The 24868-nt window shown below is 42.3% G+C and overlaps 1 protein-coding gene across 7 annotated transcripts in view; it reads right to left on the bottom strand.

Annotated features, from left to right (window-relative positions):
• The window catches only part of STK31 (serine/threonine kinase 31), an 84083-nt gene that overhangs the window by 39395 nt on the left and 19820 nt on the right, over positions 1–24868 (bottom strand). For 5 of the 7 annotated variants that reach the window (XM_075125787.1, XM_048838394.2, XM_048838393.2 and 2 more), the window contains exons 11-14: positions 14139–14261; positions 7638–7817; positions 1440–1556; positions 209–328 (exon numbers count right to left, since the gene is read on the bottom strand). In XM_075125787.1, the coding sequence (XP_074981888.1) occupies positions 209–328; positions 1440–1556; positions 7638–7817; positions 14139–14261 (540 nt within the window). The remainder of the gene's footprint in view (positions 1–208; positions 329–1439; positions 1557–7637; positions 7818–14138; positions 14262–24868) is intronic. The other 2 variants (XM_048838395.2, XM_075125789.1) reach the window with 2 other exon arrangements.

Below are 24868 nucleotides of genomic sequence, written 5' to 3' on the forward strand. Positions count from 1 at the left end.
ACTTATTTATAAAAAGCATTTCTAAATTTTAAGTTAAGAATAGGAGACCAGCAGTTCTTATTTCCAAAATAAAAAGCAAATTACCACCAGAACCAGACACACATAATCTTCAATATAAAAAGAAATGTTAAAGAACACCCTAAAAAAGAAATGAGTTCAGAAAATATCGAACAGTGTGATAGACAAGCAGGTAAAGGGGTAAACTGACCTCAACACTGGTTAAATACTTGCTCTGTACTACAGTGATTAGATGTTGCTCCTGACGGATCTTCTGTATAACTTTATTGTAAGCATTTAAGATTATTTCCTTATCTGCCTCATCTTGCGCCTGGGTAGAATTACACATAAGAAGTAGATAAAAGGCTTGCAGTTATTCTCAATTTGTAAGTGTCAACATCTAAGATATAAAATTCTACTGAAAATACCAATGTTAATGGAATGGCTCGAATGTCAGATTTTTATCTCTTTTCTTGAGGAGACTGGAAATGGAAAGTTCACAAGTCTTACAAGTTCACCAAAGAGTTGCAGTAAAATAAAGACTGATTGGCATTTCCATACAAAAGCTTCATTTTTGTCATGTTATATTTTGTACTGTATAAGAAAGCCTAACAGCTTAGTTTTTATGGATACTAAATGTCAAGATGTGCATCATCTTCACCTCTAAAAAGCAAGTCACCTGCTCTGTTGCAGACTGCAGTCAAAGTAAGTGTTGACTGAACTGATGTTCTAGTAGCATTATGTTATCAAGAGACTGATTCAATTTCTGTTCCTGGCTGTTTCTCTTTGGTACAGCAGGGACTTGTACTGTTGAGACAGTGCAAGGAGTTCAGAGAAGAATTATCAAAATGAAGAGAATGGGGCAATCCTCTTTATCATGAAAGACAAATAAGTGAAGTGATAAAACTAGGCTGAACATCAGAAAACATTTCCTAATCAGAGCAGAATGGAGTAAGTCTTTAAGGAGAGGTGGTGGAAACCATTTAAGACTGGACAAAGCACTGGAGAATATACTGTAGTAAGAGCTAGCATGGAAACAGGCTAAATTATCTAAATTACTACAATACTTAACGCACTTAACATTTTCAGAGCACACTTACATTAAACTTAACAACAGCACTCTGAAGTATTATTCCCATTATACAGATGGGGCACTGATTTTCACAAGGCAATGCAGCAAGCTAGAGATAGAGCTGAGATTACAACTCAGGAATTCCTAGTTCCCACTCCTATGCTCAGGCCACTGTACAATGCTGGCACTTACATCACCAGAGGACAACCTATGTAACACTTAATACGCCTTCTCCACCTCATTTCTGTGAAAAAGATACTGCCTAAGTTGCAATGATTAATAGCAACCCATACATAAATTAAAAGTTGTAACTGGGATCAGAGTTGTGTAAAACATTCAGAAGTACGCACAAATAGAAATAAGAACTTACAACTAGAGAAATCTCCAGCTCTTTGCAGATATCTGACTCAACCTTCTCAAGAACTTCATCCACGTTACCAACCACTTCTTCTGACTTCAAAGATACTTCTGATGTCAGGTCAAAAAACTTGAGGGGAAAGAGAACTGAATGCTATAATTACAAGTTAATGCACAATACCAGCAAAGAATTAGTACTTCCTATTAAAACAGGGCTTCGGCACAAATGCCAAATGCTTCTGGAAATCAGGCCATCAGAGTCTAATGCCAGGTTCTTATTGGCTGATTGAGACTTGTAGCTGATACAACTCCTAGAAAATGTACACCATAGACTGTGCCTCATCACTAGAAAAGAAATGTAAACTGAATCCTGCCTCCCTCTGGTTCTTTTTCCCAACCTCATCCCGATTTTATCTAAATTACAAACTAAAACTAATGTAAGTGGCAGAGGAATCACAAATCCATCACCTGTTGAGTCTCTGATGTTGAAAACAACATATTTTCTCACTCACACAATGAAACAGAAAATGACCAAAACAAAACTGGTAGGTTAATCCAGTGGTTCTCAACCAGGGGTATGCATGCCCCTGGGTGTAAGCAGAGGTCTTCCGGCGGGTACATCAATTCATCTAGATATTTGCCTAGTTTTACAACAGGCTACATGAAAAGCACAAGTGAAGTCAGTACAAACTAAAATTTCATACAATTTATTTTTACTGCCCTAGATACTATATCAGATTTTCTCAACCTGAGGGTCAAAATGTACTTTATAATCATATGGTAAAAATGAGAAAGTAAGCAATATTTCAGTGCTAGTGTGCTGTGACACTTTTGTATTTTTATGTCTGATTTTGTAAGCAAATAGTTTTTAAGTGAGGTGAAACTTGGGGGTACAAAAGGCAAATCAGTTTCCTGAAAGGGGTACAGTAGTCTGGAAAACCACTGGGTTAAACAACCCTTTAGTTTCTCTGACAGAGCCTTTCATTTTGTGTTTTTAATCATCTTTCCAGAGAAAAATAAAGAGGATGTCTTCAGTTAAACCCATTCCCTTCCCCATCTTCATGTTTCTACACAGGCACTTTTAGGTTTCATTGTTGAGAAACCTTTTGACAACATCTAGTAATGCTTAAACAGCTGTTAGTTGGCTTCTCCCTCTGTAAAAATCCAAAAAAAAAAAAAAAGAGAGATAAAGCAACATCAAAGCTAAATTAAGCAATTTTTGCCACATGTGAAAAAAGGATAGTGGAGATATATTTGCAGGGGAGAGAGAGAGAGAAAAAGAAATATTTCTGAAGCTGTTAATTGCTCTAAGTTGCTGTAAGATTTTTTTTTTTTTAAAAAAGCTCCAACAGCAAAAAGCACTTCAGAGCCTTTGGTGCAAAGTGGCCAAAGATGCTTGTTTCTGCCTCATGCTTAACAAAACACAAGTTTTGTACCAATAGCCCAGGAATGCACACCTTGCTCTTGCATAGTGCTTAACTGTAAGTGAAATGGACACATGGATAGCTGATGTATTCTATTACCCAGACCTTTCATTACAGAAACAAAGGCTGTAATCAGAGCTTGCTTGGTTACTGAACTCAGTGTGGTGAAACTGAGCTTAGCGCAGCTTTTTCCATGTACTATCACCACAGGATTAAAACGTTTTCACTAACAAATTAGCCCAGTGGTTCTCAACCAGGAGTAAACATACCCGTGGGGGAACACAGAGATCTTCCAGGGAGTACATCAACTCATTTAGATATTTGCTAGTTTTAACAACAGGAAACATAAACAGCACTAGCGAAGACAGTACAAACTAAAATTTAATACAGGCAAAATAAGAAAGTAAGCAATTTCAGTAATAGTGCGCTGTGACACTTTTATATTTTTAGGTCCGATTTTGTAAGCAAGTCGTTTTTAAGTGAAGTGAACTAAGCAGCTGAACCATTTTAATGAAAAATAAGAAGCAGATTGTGCACAAATGTATTTTGGGGTCCATGTTACATTTTAACAGCTGGTGGATCGGGGTGTGGGGGAATGAAAAGAGCTGCATACTTCCAAAATTAAAACGTTCTAGTGAGCCCTGAGGTAAAGGAGCTCTCGAGGTGTTATTCCGAAATAGGAGGAATTCTGTACTTCCTACACCGAAGGCTGTTCCAGAGATCACAGTAAAGGAGCACACAAGTGACTGGTTTGTTGTGCTATATGAACTCCTAGATGTGCACAACATGAAGCACAGGCTTTTCCTGCAAAGGAAACAATTTAACTTGCCCCTGAGCATGAAGTTTAGGGTGCCATAGAGCAGAGAATAAATCAATGGAGCAAGATTAGCCTGTGGCTACACCAAATATTAACTGCAATGCCAAATATTTTAGATAAATAGCTTTCTCTCTCATTGTGCATGTAGGAGTATTAAATTAACAGCAGCGACCACACTAACATGGGAATCTGATCTCTGTAATTAATACACAGCATATGCACCAGAGATACAAAGCTATACTACATACTTGCCCTATTCAGATTCATTCAATCAACCATCTCATAACAGTGTATATTCAGTATAACTGCAGATCTTGAAAATGTGTTATTGCTTTAATTTTAAGAACTTCACAAAATAAAAAGCTAAAATTATAGTAGGTATGTAACAAAATTATAGTAGGTATGTAACAATGCAGGCCTGAAGAACACATTGGCTCAAAAAGTCAGGAGTAGTACATTTGAAAACGACCACCCAACCTCTGAAAATGATAGCCACAATGTCTCTGCTGTGGTCTGCCATTTTCATTGTAGGTTTCATAGAAACAGACATGGATTCTGAAAGTGATCAGGAACAGCCAGCATGGATTCACCAAGGGAAGGTCATGCCTGACTAATCTAATCGCCTTTTATGATGAGATTACTGGTTCTGTGGATGAAGGGAAAGCAGTGGATGTATTGTTTCTTGACTTTAGCAAAGCTTTTGACACGGTCTCCCACAGTATTCTTGTCAGCAAGTTAAGGAAGTATGGGCTGGATGAATGCACTATAAGGTGGGTAGAAAGCTGGCTAGATTGTCGGGCTCAACGGATAGTGATCAATGGCTCCATGTCTAGTTGGCAGCCGGTATCAAGTGGAGTGCCCCAAGGGTCGGTCCTGGGGCCGGTTTTGTTCAATATCTTCATAAATGATCTGGAGGATGGTGTGGATTGCACTCTCAGCAAATTTGCAGATGATACTAAACTGGGAGGAGTGGTAGATACGCTGGAGGGGAGGGATAGGATACAGAAGGACCTAGACAAATTGGAGGATTGGGCCAAAAGAAATCTGATGAGGTTCAATAAGGATAAGTGCAGGGTCCTGCACTTAGGACGGAAGAACCCAATGCACAGCTACAGACTAGGGACCGAATGGCTAGGCAGCAGTTCTGCGGAAAAGGACCTAGGGGTGACAGTGGACGAGAAGCTGGATATGAGTCAGCAGTGTGCCCTTGTTGCCAAGAAGGCCAATGGCATTTTGGGATGTATAAGTAGGGGCATAGCGAGCAGATCGAGGGACGTGATCGTTCCCCTCTATTCGACATTGGTGAGGCCTCATCTGGAGTACTGTGTCCAGTTTTGGGCCCCACACTTCAAGAAGGATGTGGATAAATTGGAGAGAGTCCAGCGAAGGGCAACAAAAATGATTAGGGGTCTGGAACACATGAGTTATGAGGAGAGGCTGAGGGAGCTGGGATTGTTTAGCCTGCAGAAGAGAAGAATGAGGGGGAATTTGATAGCTGCTTTCAACTACCTGAAAGGGGGTTCCAAAGAGGATGGCTCTAGACTGTTCTCAATGGTAGCAGATGACAGAACGAGGAGTAATGGTCTCAAGTTGCAATGGGGGAGGTTTAGATTGGATATTAGGAAAAACTTTTTCACTAAGAGGGTGGTGAAACACTGGAATGCGTTACCTAGGGAGGTGGTAGAATCTCCTTCCTTAGAGGTTTTTAAGGTCAGGCTTGACTAAGCCCTGGCTGGGATGATTTAACTGGGAATTCGTCCTGCTTCAAGCAGGGGGTTGGACTAGATGACCTTCTGGGGTCCCTTCCAACCCTGATATTCTATGATTCTATGATTCTATTATTCATATTAAGAATGGATTTGCAGTGAAAGTAGTAAACATTTGAAGGAACTTAAAAAACAAAACAAAAACAAAAATTAAAATAGTTTCTCTGTCCAGTTTGGTCACCCTTTTTTCACAAAAACAGGAACTGTAATATCCAGCCAGTTGCAATGGAGAAATCTTGGAATCACATCTGAAGCTGATGAAAGGTTTAGGGGCTGAAAGCTCCCTCCCCCATCCAAAACCACAGCTACATCAATCTGGAAATTCCCCAACTCCCTGGACTATTTTCAGAGTTTAGATTTGAATGAATGCATCAGCTTGTGCCGTCACACCAGCACACAAAAATACCCCTTGGCAATATTACTATTTTGGATCACACATAATATCAGTCACGTAACTAAAACTGCTTTAACTGTAACTGTGTTTCTAAGGTCTGGTACACTTGAACTGCAACTCAACACAGTTGTGAATAATTATGTTAACTGACATCATGCTGAATGCAGCCCACTCCAGTCTATACTGACTACCAAAAAAGCATTCACCATGTCAGGTAACCCAACTGTTCACAGCAGTACTTAGGTGTAGTAAAATACTATAGTGTGGAGTAGGCCTAAGTGGCTGAAACTATTAATGGTTAATAAATGGCTCACCTTCATAATATTCTCCTTCCTCATCCAAGCAGACTGCGTTTTTCACTTTTAAATCATCCTTGGAAGTTCAGGTCATTTTTATTGTCTTAGTCTTACCTCTCCCTGGCCCCAAACCATTGTCCAACTGCTCCTAAGAAGCAGTTGTCTTCAGGCAGCCACTGCCTGACACCTTCCAGACTAACGGAGTATGTCTACACAGCAATTAAATATCCACAGCTGACCAGAGTCAGCTGACTGGCTCATAGGGCTCAGGCTGCAGGGCCGTTTAATTGTGATGCACATGTTCGGACTCAAGCTGGAGCCCAGGCTCTGGCACCCTTTTCTCTCATGGGGTCCAAAACTCAGGCTCCAGTTAGAGCCTGAATGTCTACACAGCAATTTTACAGCCTGAGTCCTGCAAGCCGGGCCAGCCACAGGCATTTAGTGGCTGTGTAGATATATCCAAAAGGCTGCTCCACAATATTATTGACTAGTTCCCAAAGAGCTTAAAAGAAAATGCTGCAACAGCACCATTCAGCAGCATCTTCTAAACCTCTACGGCACCCACTACCACAATTCAATAAGGAAAATAAACCTCACTGCCAGTAAAACAAAATAGCGCTCTATTTCTGGTATGCACTTAAAGCACATCATCTTGTATCAGCAGTGCAAGGGTCAGTATTCTGATCTGGCAAAGTTCTAAAGAGGATTCTCTGATTTCTTTTGGGGGTGGAGAAGGAAGGGGAGGTAACTGAACCCTACCCAATGTACTGTGAGTAAACTGCTGGATATAGACTAAGCACTGTTGTAAGAAGCTATAAGATAGCATTAAAACAGCACATCAGCTCAGGAACAATACTACGTAAAAATAGAATACCAAACAACCTTCCAATTTGAATTAATTCCTCCATCTAACATTCAAGGCAAGAAAAAGGTAATCTGTACCTAGAGCATTTTAAAATCACAAACAGCCTGTTCTTTTATTTGGTAATCCTTGTTTTTGTTTCTCTCTCCTCAGACTATTTCAGCACCGATGTTTGATTAGATTCCTTTAATTTACCCTCAAGTCTTTAGTTCAAAAGTAGTATGAAAGGAGCAATGAGGATGTTTTTGTTTAATCATCAGAAAAGTCTGAACAGATTATTTTAATGCACTGAGCAGTTCTTTCTCCCCCCATGATATGCTTATATTAGGTCAGACCAGGAAAACACTTAACTGAACCACAAAACATGTCCTCTAACCCAAGAGCATGCATTTGTATTTTGTACCAGCTGACTCCAATACGTATTAGGTACTGAGCTAAAATAGTAATCTGGTCCTCACTGAGTGCTGTCCTTTTTGCACTGAAACACTGGCAGCAAATCACACTCTTCATAAGTACAACTATGGAAATTTGTATTTAGCTCTCCCGTAATGTCAGCCTATCAGGCACAAACATCTATTGCACAAGATTACTGTCTGCATGCAGAACTGTCTTTTTCACATACATTACAGGATAGAAGTAAAGTCTGTTCTACCTTTATCATGCCACTGAACCATGTTGCAAGAATCTGTAGGGAAGCATTTGTACCACTTCTGACACGACTGAATTCTTCCAGTTTAGTTTGCTTCCACTCAAAAAACTGCTGAAATGCCTCCTCAGAGTCATCTGCTTCACTAGCTTGACCATATACTGCCTCCAGAGAAGCAGACAGTTCCTGTACAGGGTAAGCAACAACAACAAAAAAAAAACAGCAGGTATGCAAACAGAAAAGAACTCGATGGACGTCCTATAAATAGGCCGTTAAAAGACATTTAATGTATGATCACAAATGAAAGAATTAAGCTTGTGTGCTGACTCACTACAGCACTTTTCACTTCTGAAAATCTAGACCCACACCCTATTCAAGTCGCAAATTACACTATTATTTACTACTAAGTGTGTAGTCTCCTCCTTTCCTCTCAGAACTGGCTGTGCTATGTCTCTCACCTGCCAGAGGTAAGATGTCAAAAAGTCTGTGAATCATGGTGGCATCTACATAACCAGGCTCCTGCCTTTCCAATCAAGCACTTTCAGACATATCTAATAGCATACAAAAGACAGGCGAGAGGAAAGAAGGATTCAGAAGGTGGGGGGAGGGGGCGGGTCAGAGAAGAGACTACAATAAAGTAATTTTCCCTTTCTCAAATCTCTTCTTCCCTGAGACCAAGAACTGGATGTGGATGTGACCAATAGTACTAAGAAAAAAGGAGCTCACCTTAGATTGCTCCCTACAGAGCGGTCCAAATGCAGAGAACAAGTGGGTCGTGAGATGTGTCAACCACATAACAGCTCTGACATTCTAAACTGATGCCAGGAGACACAGGTCTCTAGTCAAATCTCTCCTGAGCTCTTTTGGTCATAATCTAAGAGAACAATCCCACACAGAAACTGCAGTATCTGAGGCGCCTACCCCGTGCATTTTCAAGACCCTAATAAACAGGGCTTTTCCAATCCTGAAACTTCCAGTTCAATCTAAATACAACATAAATACTTGAAACGTGGAGTTTCCCTCCGTATATGGAACTTGGGGGGGACGGGGAGACGACTAAGTCAGCATGAAAGAGATGGTTTTCAGGCCAAAGCTTAGGGAGCAAACCCACACTTTTAAATAAAAAAGATCTGACAAATAAATTGAAGAAAATGCTAGGTCAATTCTCCGCTGATACATCCTGGCAAAAAGCTATTTTCTGAACCTAGGGTTGTGCACCTAGATAAGAAGTTCCATGCTGGGGAATATTTGTGCGTTCCTTTCTGATGATGGCATTTGATTTTCTCTGACCAAAAGATAAAGTGCTCCCCGAAAAAGGGGATTTGAATGGCTGACAGTATTTTTTGTGCTAAACACCTTCCCATCAGCTTGCAAGCTCCTACCATGAGCTCTAAAGGTGGTGAACTGCTGATTTTACTTGTCTAGATTGTCCCTGCATCAAAAGGACTTAATATAACCATGAGAGAATGAGGCTGAAAGGCTTGCTTGATGCAGGGTGTTTTGGAAACTGAGACAATGGGTTTTCCTAGGCCTCAAAATGCTCAGGTTATATTACCAAGGCCTTCTCCAAAGAGTTCAGCTCCTTTAAAAAGAATCTGGCAGCAAGCTTTCTCTCTGCAGGTAGGTCATCCTTCTAGTCCCAGAGCTAAACTCGCCTGCAGCCAAGCTTGGAGACACCAACAGAGCTGACGGCCAACTGGGCACTACCAAAAATGACATTACACAAGAACTATGTCACTTGCCTGGAGTCTTCCAATGACCACTTGATCACTTCTGTGGCCCTGACAGTCAGCTCTGTGACCCAGTTGCTAAGACCAGACTGCAGCACTCGAGCGATCAATGCTAAATGGTGACAACCAGGACAGCAAGGAGAGCAAATGCAAATCTGGCCCAGATTCTCTATGGATGAATAGCATCACTGGTGTGATGAGAAAGTAGGCAGAGCAGATTTAGAGGCGATACCCACTACTTTGACCTTAAGGTCAGAGAAATACTTATTGGCCACTTGGGGAGAAGTAAGACACTTACCAACAGTGACAACCTTGCAGAAAGGGAACACTATGGGGAACAGTACAGCATCTCTTAGAGATGGCTGTTTTCCTCCAAAGATGCTAATATCCTAGCAATAAGAGCTTCTGCTTGATCAGAGGCATAGTACTTCATACTGCCACCCCAACTCTCCCACTAACACGGCTCCAGCAAGCTGTCCTCTTCCAGGATTCAAAGAGGCATGCCAACAGGGTCTCTCCACAAGAATCAGGGAGCAAGAGGGACTGGAGCATCAAGAGGGCGGGAAAGGGGAAATTGATGAGGGAGCACAGATAGGAGTCTTAAAACTGGGACTGAGGAAAGAGGGATGAAGCACTGAACTCAGAAAGTTGTTGTATGCTGAAGGAGATTCCCTTGGCTGACTGATGATCCGTCCCATACAATGTAAACCGACTACAGTCAGAACAACCCCCCACACATACACACATTGCCGTGGATGCAAACAATGGAGAAAGCAGGCAAAGAACCCACTGTGGATGAAGAAATGCATGGATCTGTATGAAGCCAGAAGAGGCTGGCTCTGCACCTGCTCAGTAAAGGGGTCGGGTACCCTTGGCAGAACCCAAGGCTATCACAACAAAGGGCCCAATGGCACAACAGGAACCACAGGAAAGGGCAACCTGTATAAGACTTCCTGCTGTAGCAGAAAACTTAGGCAGCTGCCTGCCATTATACGTTTCCAAGTGGCAGAAGTCACTAAGAGGTTCCCCTAGCTCAATGGTCACCAAACTGTGAGGCATGCCCCCTTAGGAGGCATAGAGGAACTTTCAAGGCCGAGGTGCCCAGACCAGCTCCACCCCCAGCCACAGCTCCACTCTGCCCCCAGCCACAGTTCTGCCCTCATTCCCTCTCTACCCCCAGGCCAGCTCCACCTCTAGCCCCAGTTGCTCCCCCAAGCCCAGTTTCACCCAAACTCCTCTGCTGAGCCAACTGTGCAGTAATGGAGGGGGGATGCAGCCAGATTCCATTACTGGTAAGAGGGGAGTGTGACAGGAAAAGTTTGGTACCACTACCCTCGCTGCTGACAGAGCAAGCTGGAGAGAAACCAGGGTAGAGGCATGTATGTACCTGATCCAGACCTCCCTCTTAGGAATAAGCTGCTACATGAGATGGGGGTGGAAAGGAGCCCAAGATCACCAGAAGCTATAGAGAACAGAGGAGCCTATAGCTAAAGTTCTCCCATCACACCAGTGATAGCTGAGGACAGGCAGAGGCGAAGCCTGGGCTCCGCCCCCCCCCCCCACAGGGTGGCAATATTAGAGGCCTTACCCAAACGTAGCAGAGGTGATCCATGCCACTGGTGAATGGAAAGAGGCAGCAGCATGGGAAGAAGATTATTCCTAGGGGGAGTCTCAGCCAGTGCCTCAGACCTGGATTTAGCTATAGGCAAACTATCCCCTCCAATTATCTTTCATAACATAGTTGTCTCTTAACTGTCCTTCATAGATCAGAAGGTTGAAGCATCACCTATACATTCAGGAGGTAAAAAAAAAGACTGAAGAGGAAGGAGACTAGCCGGGTACCCTTCCCTGAATAACAGCCTTTTTTGACTCCTTACCTTCTTGCAGGTGTAGATCACACAATTCTGATTGGTTGATCATGTCCAGTTCCCCAATGATTTTGGAAACAATAATATATACTAACATTGCTACAACATAACTTACAAGGTTAACGTACCAGATGTAAATCTTTGTTGAATGCACAAGATACGATAACATATAATACTGTAATACAAAAAAAAATTATGCAACAGGATGGCTGAGAATTTAGATATACAAGAGACAGAAAATACTTATTCCAACAACTAGAATAGCCTCATTACATGTACCTAGCATTGTATAGGATTATATTTTTACAATTAGACTCTTATACTGTAAATGTGCAGCATAACAGATTTCTAGCTGTGGTAGGGACTGTAAATAAACTTCCCAACATTAAAACATGCAACACTGCTACAGTCTGGGACACTGAATTTATTTTGTTATTGGTGCCTGACCACTGTGATAGTAGTGAATAAGATTCACGCAAGCATAACAGATGGTTTTCTACTACTTCATTCTAAACCAGACCTCTTCAAATATGCAAAATATGCTTTTCTTAACTAAGGGGTAGGTCTATGACAAGTTTATAGCAGCCACTTGAATTATTTGAATACACAAAAGTCATCTGAAGAATTTCTGCCTGATGAAAACCCTTTTTTACACTTTCTCAAGAACAGCTGGACAAGAATTTACCACAATTTATTTTGTGCACAGGGGTTGGTGAAGAGATTGGAGAAGTAACCTCTGGGTTGAGAGCAGACAGAAACAAGACAGACATTTCATCTGGAAAAGAAAATTAATTTCAGAGTGCTACTTAGCACCTGAAAACAGGTCTGTGTAACAACATACTTTCTGAACTGAAATAGTTTTATTGCAATATTATTCCCAAACCTGTAATAAATACGTCTGGAACTAGTCACATTGAAAAACTAGTTAGAAGAAATAATCTGTATGAGGAATCAGGCTATCAAGGAAAACTTTCCTGTTAAAATCCTGTAAATTGAATCCTATTTCTTCATAACTGCTCTTACTGAGTAAACACAGTAACTGAAAACCCAAGCAGCTATGTGTTAGACTAGTCTATAACGAAGGCAGTGTTAGCATTTGGAAGTATTATTTTAGTCTTTCACCCTCCGTTTTCCAATACTAGTTGAGTCTGTCAGCAGAGTTATCTTAAAGAACAAGAAAAAAGTTTATTTTGTTGAACACAACTAATAGGAGAAGGTCTGAATGCACTCAACATTCAAAACACTATTAACTATCTGAAAAAAAATCTCGCTGCAATTCTATTCTGGTGCAGCATCTAAAAAATGTTTAAAGACTACCACCTAGTGGAGCTAAAGAAGCACAATCTTGTAATGCAGCTAGGAAAATAATCAGTTTTATTCTAATTTGAAACTATTAGATCAAGACATTTCATTCTTTCCAATGATGCCAGACCCAGATAATCTCTTTATATGACTTCATTTTCTAGTGAATCAAGAACATCCAGTTCTGCAGTAGAGCAGCAGAATCAGAAAAACAAGTATTTTTAGATATAACTGTACTTCTGAATGCACTATTTAAAAACACTCCCAATTCAAATGTTTTCAACTAATGCTAATTTTTATTGACATGTTGATCAGATCCGTGCCAGACTTGAACAGGTTGGCCGAAGTTTGGGTTCTCATTTCTTTGCATGTACTCAGATGACTCATTGTTACTATGATCTTGAGTGGTACAGCTTAATGAAGAAGAATGTATATTTGCTTGTCATTATTCACTACAATAAGGTTTCTTCATTAAAAATCCCTCAAACATACTGAAATGTTGGTTATAAAAGAATTTTTTGCAAATGTAAAACTTAGTCACATTTTCAAGTGTGTCTATCACAACAGAGTAAAAAAGGAAAAAATGGGGGAAAAAAGTATTGCAGATGTGCCCTAGGTGGCCATGAGCTAATATACAATACTAGCACTCACTTTCACAGGCCAGGTTTCGAAGCCATCATGTGTTACAGGGGAACTGAGCTTGATCATCACAACTTATTTCTTCTTGATTGACATTCATTCACACATGATGTGAAAAGTAGCACACACATTACGGTTTGTCTGCCCCAGAAAAGACAACCCATTGCTAACCACTCTTCCCCACTTCAAATGGTGTTGAGAACATTCTAGCTGCTAACAGAGATCAGACAAAATTGTTACAGAAAGCATGACTGAGATAGCATGACTGAAGCCAAGTTTCGCTGGGTTTCTGTGAATGTGCTGAACACTGGTTTGCTCTGCCTAAACCCTTTTCAACACCAGATGAAGAGTTCCTGGGGTTTACAGGGACACACTGCTTACAAACAATCAGCAATTGGTCATTTTCCTAATGGTTTATGGGTCAGAACAGTAAACTGTTAAAGGCTGAGGCTTAATACAGAGATGAAAAGTGTTTAATGATTTTGGATTATAGCAATTCTTAGTTTTCACATTCTTTTGTCTTCAAATGAAAGAACTCCACAAACAGGAATACAGGTTTGATATCATTTTTCAGTGCTGAACTGTTTTTGAATATTTTAAAATATGTCTGTATATGGTTTTAAGTAATTTCCCACTACCTTCCCCATTTTCCATGTGGAAAAAAAAACAACACTATAGGGAACCTCAGCATATACACTGTAAAAGTACAGGACTAATTACATATTTTGAACAAAAATGACTAGAACTTTTTAAAAGTGTATTGCAAGTTGCTGTGATTACTGAGTAAATCAAATTATAGAGATAATTTAGCAGAAAGGTGTAGAAAAAGTTGTACTGCCTAGCCATGTAATACACTAAGCTCAATTTATTGCTGTTGAAACCTCCAATTCTACCACACTGAACTTCAAAAAAAATTGAAGAGCAGATTAGAGGTGTTTAATAATAATAGCAAGAAGTTTCTTTCCAACCTGCAAAATAGTTGAACGCTCAGAGAGAGGTAGCTCTTCTACTTCCCGAATGAATTCTTCCACTGCAGAGTACAAATTCTGTTGCACTTCATTTCTCTTGAGAATTAAGACATCACTTTCATTCTATGTAGAAGAAACAGCAGTCAGAGATCACTTCTAAACTCCTTGCAAGCACAACATAAAAAGAAATGATATCAAGATATTTTCCTTCAGATTCCTTATGAAGTAAAATTGCTTCCTGTTTATAAAAAGTGAGCTTAACTAGTTAGGTTACAATGCATCACACTAGAATAGGAATGAGTGACACATGAAATTACAGGCTTTAGGCACTATTTCAGGGGATCAGCAATCCTGTTATATCCACCGCTGGAAATGCTGTATCCATCACATCTAAGCATGCCTCCAATACAACCTAGTAGAGTACAAACACAGTGGTTGATTTCCGTATGATTGAGTTCATACCTGGTGGATTTTGATTGCTATTGCAAACATCTAACATGTACAAGTTTTCTTTTGGATTATTTATATTACAGTGGTACTGAGAGATCCCTTTCAATGATTAGGGGTTCCATTTGACTAGATGTAGTACACACATTTACTATGTCAGTCCTTGCTCCAAAAAATTTACAACATAGGAATATTTAGAAACTGTCTTGTGACTGTGGAACGTAGAATATTGCAATTCCACAGTTTTACCTCAGCTTTCTCTGACCCACCTTTCTAGTAGAGTGAGAAGAAAAAACAGTTACTAACCTTTCCATAACTGTTGTTCTTCAAGATGTGTTGCCCACGTCTGTTCCATGTTAGGTGTGTGCATGCCACATACACTATTGCCAGGGAGTTTTCCCTTAGTGGTATCAATCACACCAGCTCTAGTGCCCTCTGGAGCCGCATGAGCATGCGTCAGTATAAAGGGTGCTGCCAGCCACTCACCCTCTCAGTTCCTTCTTGCCGTTAACGCTGACAGAAGAGTAGGAGGGTTGGTTGTGGTATGGACATGAGCAACACATCTTGAAGAACATCAGTTACAAAAAGGTTAGTAACCGTGTTTTCTTCAAGTGCTTGCTCATGTTCATTCCATGTTAGATGACTCTCAAACAGTACCCCAGAAGGTGGGCTCAGAGTTCATGGACATGCTGACAGCAACACTGCTCTCCCGAAACTGGCATCGTTCTGGGCCTGTCGGGTAATGGCATAGTGAAATGCAAAGGTATGCACAGATGACCAAGTTGTGGCCCTACAGATGTCCTGGATTGGGACCTGTGCGAGGAACGCTACTGACGAAACCTGGGCTCTTGTGGAGTGAGTGTTTAAGATGGATGGAGGCGGGACATTCGCTTGCATGTAGCAGGCCAAAATACCTGCAGTTATTCAGGACAACATCACACGGAACCCCCTCATCCTTTTCGCAACTGAGACGAAGAGCTGTGTTGATTTGCAGAAGTGTTTAGTCCTCTCAATATAAAAGGTGAGGGCACGCCTAACGTCTAGTGAGTGAAGCCTCTGTTCTTCAGAGTTCTTGTGAGGCTTCAGGAAGAAGACTGGTAGAAAAATGGCCAGACTGTTATGGAATTGTGACACCACCTTTCTAAAGAAGGCCAAGTGGGGGCCAAGTTGGACCTTGTCCTTGAATATCGTGTAAGGCAGTTCTGATGTCAGGGCCTTGATTTCAGAGACTCTTCTGGCCAAGGTGATCGCCACCAAGAAGGCATCCTTCCAAGAGAGAAACAGCAGGGGACATGATGCTAGCAGCTCAAAGGAGGGACCTGTGAGTCTCAACAAAACCAGGTTTAAGTCCCCTGGGGGGATATCGGCTCATGGATTTGAGAAGAGAGCCTCTCCAGCCCCTGTCACTTCATGGGAGAACAGTAATCTACTGTTCACCAGTGGGTGGAAGGCTGAGATGGCTGCTAACTGCACTTTGATAAGTAGAAGGGCTTGGCCCTCGCATCTTAAGTGGAGCAAGTAGTTCAAGATAGACTGAAGGAAAGATTGAGACAGAGAGAGAGCTTGAGAGACTCCCATGTCAAGAAGAGTTTCCAATTAGTGAGATAGGAAGCCCTCGTGGACAGCTTTCTACTACCTAGCAAAATCTGCCGGACCTGTTCCAAGTAAGTCTGTTCTTCTGGATTCAGCCATGCAGCATCCATGCAATTAGGTGCAAGAAGGCAAGGTTCGGGTGAAGCAACCGGCTGTAGTCTTTGAGACTAGGTCTGGACAGAATGGGAGATAGAGTCAGGGCCGGCTCCAGCGTTTTTGCCGCCCCAAGCAGCAAAAAACAAACAAACAAAAAACCCACGATCAGCAGCACTTCGGCGGCAGCTCTACCACTGCTGCTTCTCTGAGGGGGACTGAGGGACCTGCCGCCAAAGAGCCGGACGTGCCGCCCCTTTCCGTTGGCCGCCCCAAGCACCTGCTTGCTGCGCTGGTGCCTGGAGCCGGCCCTGGATAGAGTGGAGCTGCTACTGACAGGTCCAAGAGCGTGTCGAACTAGTGTTGGCGTGGCCATGCTGGGGCTACCAGAGTAACTCTTGCCTTGTTTCGTTTGACTTTTAGAAGGACTTTGTGGACCCAAAGGATTGGAGGAAAGATGTACAATAGGAGATCTGCTTCCATGGGAGCAGGAAAGCGTCGGAGGGGGAGCATGGGCTGTGCCCATGTACCAAGCAAAACTGATGGCATTTCCTATTCTCTCTGGTAGCACACAGGTCCACCTGGGGAGGCCCCACCTTCAGAATATGAACCTGGTGACCTCCAGATGAAGGGACCACTCATGTCAAGAGGAAAAGGATCTGCTGATGTGATCTGCCTGTACATTCTGGGCTCCCAGGAGATGGGACGCCTTGAGATGAATAGATTGCTTTGTGCAGAAGTCCCATAGACGGATAGCCTCCTGACACAGGGCTGAAGACTGGGCACCTCCCTCCCTTGGTGATATAGAAATGGCCACGGTACTGTCTGTCCAGTCTGTGAAAGAAACTTACTGAAACATCTCTAAGGATGAGATTTTATCTGTATTCAGTTTTTATTACTGTACTAGACTTAGACTGGCGTGTTTTATTTTATTTTGCTTGGTATTTCACTTTGTTCTGTCTGTTACTACTAGGAACCACTTAAATCCTACTTTCTGTATTTAATAAAATCACTTTTTACTTATTAATTAACCCAGAGTATGTATTAATACTTGGGGGGGGGGGGCAAGCAGCTGTGCATCTCTCTCCACCAGTGTTATAGAGGGCGAACAATTTATGAGTTTACCCTGAAAAGCTTTATACAGGGTAAAATAGATTTATTTAGGGTTTGGACCCTATTGGGAGTTGGACATCTGAATGATAAAGACAGGCACACTACTGTAAACTGCTTTCAGTTAAGCCTACATCTGTTAGGGGACATGGCTCAGACCTGGGTCTGAGTTTGTAGCAGGCGGGTCTGGCTCAAACCAGGCAGGACTCTGAAGTCCTAAGTTGCTGGGCAGGAAAACAGGGGCAGAAGTAGTCTTGGAACATCAGGTGGCAGCTCCCAGGGGGTTTCTGTGATCCAACCCGTCACAACCACCCTAATAATATCTATTCTCTGAGCCGGAACAAGAGTTGACTTTTGTTAGTTCAGCAGCAACCCCAGCACTCGGAAGGTGGCTTGGACCGTGTTGTTGCTGTTCTGAATGTGAGTCTGTGACCAACCCTTGATCAGCCAGTCATCGAGCCTCGAGATACGAGCAGACTTGGATGCCTCACTGTTTGAGGAAGGCTGCTACTACCACTGCTTTACACTTCGTGAAGACCTGGGAGGCCACCAATAGGCCAAAAGGAAGAGCACTGAATTGATAGTGGCGCTAACCCACAACAAACCTGTGAAATCTTCTGTGGCCACAGAAGAGAGAAATGTAAAAGCATGCGTCCTTGAAGTCGAGGGAAGCATACCAGTCTCCTGGATCCAGGAAGGAAATGATGGAGGTCAGGGAGACCATGTGGAACCTCAGTTTCTTGAGATATTTCTTGAGGCAATGCAGGTCCAGAATAGGCCAGAGGCACCCTTTGGCCTTTGGGATTAGTAAATATTGGAAATAAAACCCCGTTCCTCTTGTGGAACCTCCTCCACAGTCTCCATTCATAGAAGGGATTGCACTTCCTGGACAAGGAGTTTCTCCTAAGAAGGGTCCCTGAAGAGGGATGGGGAAGGGATCTGAAATGGTGACTGGTATATCGCCCCCAGGTGCGCCTTCAAAAGGCCTGCATGGGCCCACCAGAGTACCTCTGAGACCCCAGCTGTGAGGTTGAGGTGGACGGGAGTGGTTGGCACTGCTTTTAACCTCTCCCTTTTCTTTGGTAGGCACCAAGAAATGAAGAGGCTGCTGGGGCCTGAAGTGCTTCCTGGAAGCTGATGGAGCATAAAGCCTAAGGATCGTAGGGTGGCCCTTGAGTCCTTCGGGCCCTGAAATCTTGTGTCTATCTGCTCCAAGAATACAGAGGAGCCTTTGAAGGGGAGGTCCTGGATGGGCTGTTGGACCTCATGAGGAAGCCCCGAGGACTGAAGTAACGAACAAGGCCTTACGGTGACAGTGGAGGCCACTGTCCTGGTTGCCAAGTTGCCTGCATCCAGCGCCACCTGCAGAGTGTCCTGGCCACATTCTTACCGTCTTCCAAGAGGGCAGCGAACTCCTTCCTTGAATCTTGAAGCAGAGAATCTTTAAATAATCACCAGGGAGTCCCACTATTATATATATATATATCTCCCCAGAAAAGCTTGCTGGTTAGAGATACATAGTTGAAGGTTACCTGTCGAAAACTCTCTCTCCTGAAAATGTCCAGTTTCTTGGTGTCTTTTTGTTTAGTGGTAGCGCTTGACTGGCCCTACCTATCCTTTTCATTTGCTGCAAACATAATCAGGCATGCTGGAGGGGGATGCAAGTACAAGCATTCAAATCCACTCACTGGGACATAATATTTTTTCTCTGCCCTCTGAGGTTGGGGGGCAGAGAAGAAGGAATTTGCCAGAGAGCCTTGACCAGTCTCATCACAGCCTTATTGATGGGTAAGGCCACCTTGGAGGGAGCTGCTGCAGCCAGGATATCAATAAGGCTGTGTGATGTCTCTTTAAGCTACTCAATTTCCAGACCCAAATTCCAATGAAGCTACCCACTTCAAAAGGTCCTGGTGGGCCCTGAAATCGTCCTGCAGAATCAGGCTACTGGGTCCCATTGACAACCTCGTCTGGAGAAAATGAGGCGGCTTGCAAAGGAGGAGAGGCTCCTTTTTCTTCCTCAGCCTCAACAATGTCCACCTGAGCCATCTCCTGAACATCAGTACTGGAGGCGGGGTCTGGTGTCAAGTGATAAGGAGCTTAGTCCACTTCTCAGAAGCCACTGAGTAGGAACAATGCGAGGGGAAACACCCAAGGGTTCCAGTAAGGCCACTGGAACCGGAGGGGGGACCAGTATCGAAGTCTGGTGGTGCACAGGCTGGGTACCGGTGCTGAGCCTTAGGTTGCACATACGGTTCTCCTTCAGATTCAGAAGAAGAGTCCTCTCTCTGAGACCACAGAGGAGCGGTACAAATTCTGCCACCGTGCCGTGCCGGGGTCTGTGGACCGATGGCAGACTGGAGATGGTTGGGACCCTGGGATCAGGGTCGGCTTGCTTCTAGTGGGTGTTAGAAAGGAGCCCAACACCCCTTGTTCCTTCCTACTTCTGGATATCGGAGCTGGAGGGTGTCCCAACAGAGTTGGGGGAGGGGGACTGGGAGAGAAAGTAGGCCCCTCGTAACTTGGAAAGCCTCCAGCGTCAATGAAACAATCAGACCGCTGGTGCCACAATGGCTTCCATGTATCGGCAGAGGGGCCTGTACCAGACTCATCATTCTAGGCAGAGTCGACAGTACCATCGTAGACCCAGGAGTGGAAGAGCAGCCCAGCACAGGTCTCATTGTGCTGCTTTTCTCCTGCTTGTCTTTCTTCTGCACTGTTAGTTTGCTGCTTTTTGTGCTTCTTCCTCGGTACCCAACTGAACAGTGCCGGGAAGAGCTCGGTGCCAAGGGACACTTCGCACCAATGCCAAAGTGCTTGGCACTGAATTGGAGCAGCTCAACTCTAAGAGCGGCTTCCAAGAGGATCATCTTCAGGCTAATGTCTCTGTCTTTTTTAGTGTGGAGTCTGAAGTCATGACAGTTCTGGCACTTGTCCTTCACATGAGTTTCCCCAAGCACTTCAAGCAGCTGGAATGTGGGTCACTCATGGGAATAGGTTTGTCACAGGAGGCACAAGGTTTAAAGTCTGGAGACTGGGATATGCCCGGCCCCTGGGGCGAAAGAGTCCCTCAAATAACAAGATCTATTTTCATTAACTATGTACACTAACTACATACACACTAGAGTGGTGAGGCATGATGACTTTGCCCTAACAAACTGTGTTTATGTGTCTGCTAATTCTGTTCTTTAGCATAGTTTCTACCAATTTGCCCAGTACTGAAGTTACGTTCACTGGCTTGTAATTGCATTCACTGGCTTGTAATTGCCAGGACCTCCTCTAGAGCCCTTTTTAGAAATTGGCATTACATTAGCTACCTTCCAGTCATCTAGTACAGTGCTACTAAAAGTGGTGGTCCACGGACCACTGCCGGTCCATGAGCCACCGGCTGCTGGTCTGCGTGCACATTGGAAAAAAAGAAATTGCCGGTCCCCCACATCAGATAGCTTAAGAAGCACTGATCTAGTACACAAGCTGATTTTCGTGATAGGTTACATACTAGAGTCAGTAGTTCTGCAATTTCATGTGCACACAGTTCCTTCAGAACTCTTGGGTGAATGCCTCTGGTCCTGGTGACTTATTACCATTAAGTCAATCAATTTGTTTCAAAATCTCTGCTAGTGACACATTAATTGGGGATAGTACTTCAGAACTGCTGCCCAAAAAGAATAGCTCTGATGTGGATCTCCCTCTCACATCTTCTGCAGTGAAGAGGGATTAAAAGAATTCATTTAGCATCTCTGCAATGGCCTCATGTTCCGAGTGCTCCTTTAACACCTTTGTTGTCTAATGGCCCCATTGCCTGTTTGGCAGGCTTACTGGGTCTGATGTACTTAAAAACAAAATTGTTAGTTTTTGCATCTTTAACAAGTTGCTTCTCAAATTTTTTCTTTGCCTGCCTTATTACACTTTTACATTTTGCTTACCAGAGTTTGTGCTCCTTTGTATTTTCCTCATTAGAATTAGACTTCCAAATTTTAAAGGATTCCTTTTTTGTCTCTAACAACCTCCATCGCTCTACTGTTTAGCCATTCTTTTTGGTCCTCCTGTCTCTTTTGATGTTGGGATGTATATTTACTCTGAGCCTCTATTATGGTGTTTTTAAATAGTCCTCATGCTGCTTGCAGGCATGTTACCCTTATGATTGTTCTTTTTAATATGTCATTTAACTGCCATCCTCATTCTTGTGTACCTCCTATTTTTAAAAGTTAAATGTTACTGTGGTGCGGGGGGGGGGGTTATATCCCCTCCCCCAACATAGTAAGTCTGGGAAACCAACAAACGGCTCAAGATCAATAGTGTTAGTATCCCCAAAATGTCTACCATTTAATTGGTCACTTGTGCCTGTTCACTTGTGCCAGAGGCAAAAAACACCAAAATTAGAGACTTTCCACATGGAGCACTAAGGCAGAGATATAACTCTCAAGGCCCACTAGGAAAGGGAAGACCTTCACAGTGTACATAAACCCAGTCCTGATAAAAAAAAAATGGGGTCAAGAACTTGCCAAACTGCATCTAGATACATCTCATTCCATATCAGGTCTGCTTTACCTTACACTTACTATACAGGCTCAAAAGCCACCCACTGCAGGCTGTACACACAAAAATTGGAAGAATCTAGTTAAGTCAGTCTAAAAAAACTGGGGGAAGTAAAGATGCTGAAAATTAAGATCATATTATATAATTTGCCCTGCAACTAGCATTATATTCCTCATGCAACCAGTCCTGTATTGGGTTTACTTGTCCATGTGTTATTTACTATGTTATGGGCCTGCCAAAAAAAAAAAGAAAAGATCCTTGCCTCAGAGATCTTACAAACTAATTAGAGATGTGACAAGATAAAGTACCAACATAGCAGAGAGGGTAGAGAAGGAAGAATTGAGGAAATATCAATAATGTTCCTAAGGCTAGTGCATAGCATGAAGGAGCTAATAAAAATTGTTTTAATGAGTTAAATGGACAGAATGAGCAAGTAGACATAATCAACAAATTTTCTGTCCATTGCCTATTTGGGCTCACTGGGTTTTTATGCACTTCATTTCAAACTGCATATGGAATTAAAATCATCAGACAATTTTGAAGACAAATATTTCTCAATCTTTGAGACCTGTTCAACTGTAGATAGATTAAAAGTCAACATTTAGAGCAAAATTATTTAGATGTATGTAATGATGATTAGGTGTATATTAATCAACCTTTGAGGTGCATGCCTTGTGTTTTCATCAACCCAATAGAGGTGATTTTTAACTAACACTCTATGGAGTGTGTTATTCCACTTACACATGGATTTTAAATTTAGGTAATTCATTAGAAAAGTTCTATGTCCTTTAAAAACAAGACAGCTTTTGTTAAAAACAAGAAATTTTTTTATTTAAGAAAAGTGTTTTGGTATTGAGTCACTACAACTCAAATTCTTTCTTCTACACTTCCCAAAGACTTCAGAGGTACTTGCCCCACAAATCCCACTGGAGCTGCAAAATTTTCTGCCTCTAGCTGCTGCTACTTCACCTGGGGAATTGGTGTCTAAATTAATTCTTCAGGCTGCTCTAAGCCTGAACACACTTCCCCATTTGTATGTCCTCTGCTCCTCTCAGGCCTGCCTGTCCCCTGGCACTATTACCTGTCTATTCAACTTTTCCTCTTCATGCTACTTGTAACCCTGCCGCAGGAACTCTTGTTCTCTTCACTGCACAGTCAGAGCGCTCAAACAAGATTCCAAACAAGATGATAGCTAGATTCTATGTAATTGGAGACATATCAGGTCAAACATGATCCAAAGTATAGTTTTGTAAAAAGAAACTTTTCTACTGGGTGTGTAGCATTTGTCATACTGTTAGCCATCCACAACAAGCAGGGAGTGGAACCCCAATGCTATGTCCCACCAATTAGAGCATATCAGGATTAACAAAAAGTTGCCATGTGAAGAGATCTTCCCTTCATGATGTTTATCATGTAACAATTCGGTGTGCTGTAATACACTATTACAAAATCTCTTCACAGAAAATTACAGGCTGGTTGCAGACAGTTCCAAACTTATCCAATTATCTCACAGAGAACGAACTTGTTGAGACTAGAGAGATCCTCTTCACGCATCAGGTCACTTCTAGCATTTGCTCAGCTTATTTTCCCTAAGTGATTTTTCCATAAATGAATTGTAGCAAATCAGAGGTGGTGGGAGAGGGAGACCTTAAAATGAATTCTGCAGATCACTCAAGTGCTGGTTTCACTCTTAGTCTGGATCTTTGTTTTATTTGTCCTCTGCTGCTCATATTTGATTAACCCATGTATCTCAAAAAGATTTCAACTGCTGCTGCTTCATCTGGGATGAAGGATGTTCCCAAGGACAAGTCACTTAAATAAATCCTTAAGACTGCTCCTTCTTTCTTAAGACTGCTGTAAGCTCCTTCTTTCTCTTTGTTCTCTGCTGCTACTCTTAAACAATTTTGAATATCAAAGCCCTGGCAACCAACCTATTTCTCTTCATTACTGACCACCTCTCTGTAAACAAATTATAACAAGCTCATTTGTTTTACTGTTAACATATGTGTTCGTAGTGGGTGTTACTCACGCAGAGCAAAGTTAAACACTATTTTTAAAAACAAATCTCTTTATGTTGTTTACAATTAACCTACTGGATCATTAAAAGCTGAAAATTTAAAAAGAGTTTCTTTTTAACTATTGTTTAGTTTAAATATTGCTCATGCATGGTGAGGAAAAGGGACTTGTTTCTCTTCTATTTACAGTAATTTTCTAGTCCATTTCACGAGCTAATGCATCAGTATAATTCTGCAGTGCTTGGGAAGTAAATAGACTTACTTCAAATGTTTTTTCTTAAATTTAGGAGAAAATTCATGACACATTGTCTACTGGTCTCACATTTTGTAAGATAAAGTTATCTTTTCTAGCAATGATGAATCCTGAGGGTTCACTTTATCTGCAGAACTGCTGAACTTGGTCATAGTGACTCTCCCAGGTAGGTTATACAGAAAGGGATAAATGTATTAATAACAAAAGTTACTTTGCACTTATGATACTCTTACCTTGCTCTGCAAAGTCCTTTGAGATAATGGATAAAGCTATATTACAGCATCCTCCATATAAAAAAAACCTCAAGACTCCTTGCAAACATTATTTTAGCCTCTATAGCAGAATTATGAGGTAGGTAAACATTACAGAACATGCAGCAGCACAAGCCAGTACCAAAGAGGGATGTAGTGCACAGGAAGCCTGTAAGGGAAGCCTAAAGAAGCTGCCACTTGGGAGCGCAATCAGGGGAAAATAACATGTGTGCGCGCACATTGGAGGAGAGAGGGGTGCTGTGTGAATAACGGCTCCTTTCCCCGTTCTCCTGGGTAGCTTTGGAGAAGTACCTGAGGTAGAAGCAGCCTCCTGCTAGCGGAAGTATAATCCCCTCATCTTTGTCCCCAAAACATATACACACCATTGATTTCTCTTGCTCGTTCCAAGGACTCCACAGAACACTGGTTTCA

The sequence above is a fragment of the Caretta caretta genome, chromosome 2 (genome assembly GCF_965140235.1).
Source record: "Caretta caretta isolate rCarCar2 chromosome 2, rCarCar1.hap1, whole genome shotgun sequence".
Taxonomy (NCBI): Eukaryota; Metazoa; Chordata; order Testudines; family Cheloniidae; genus Caretta; species Caretta caretta.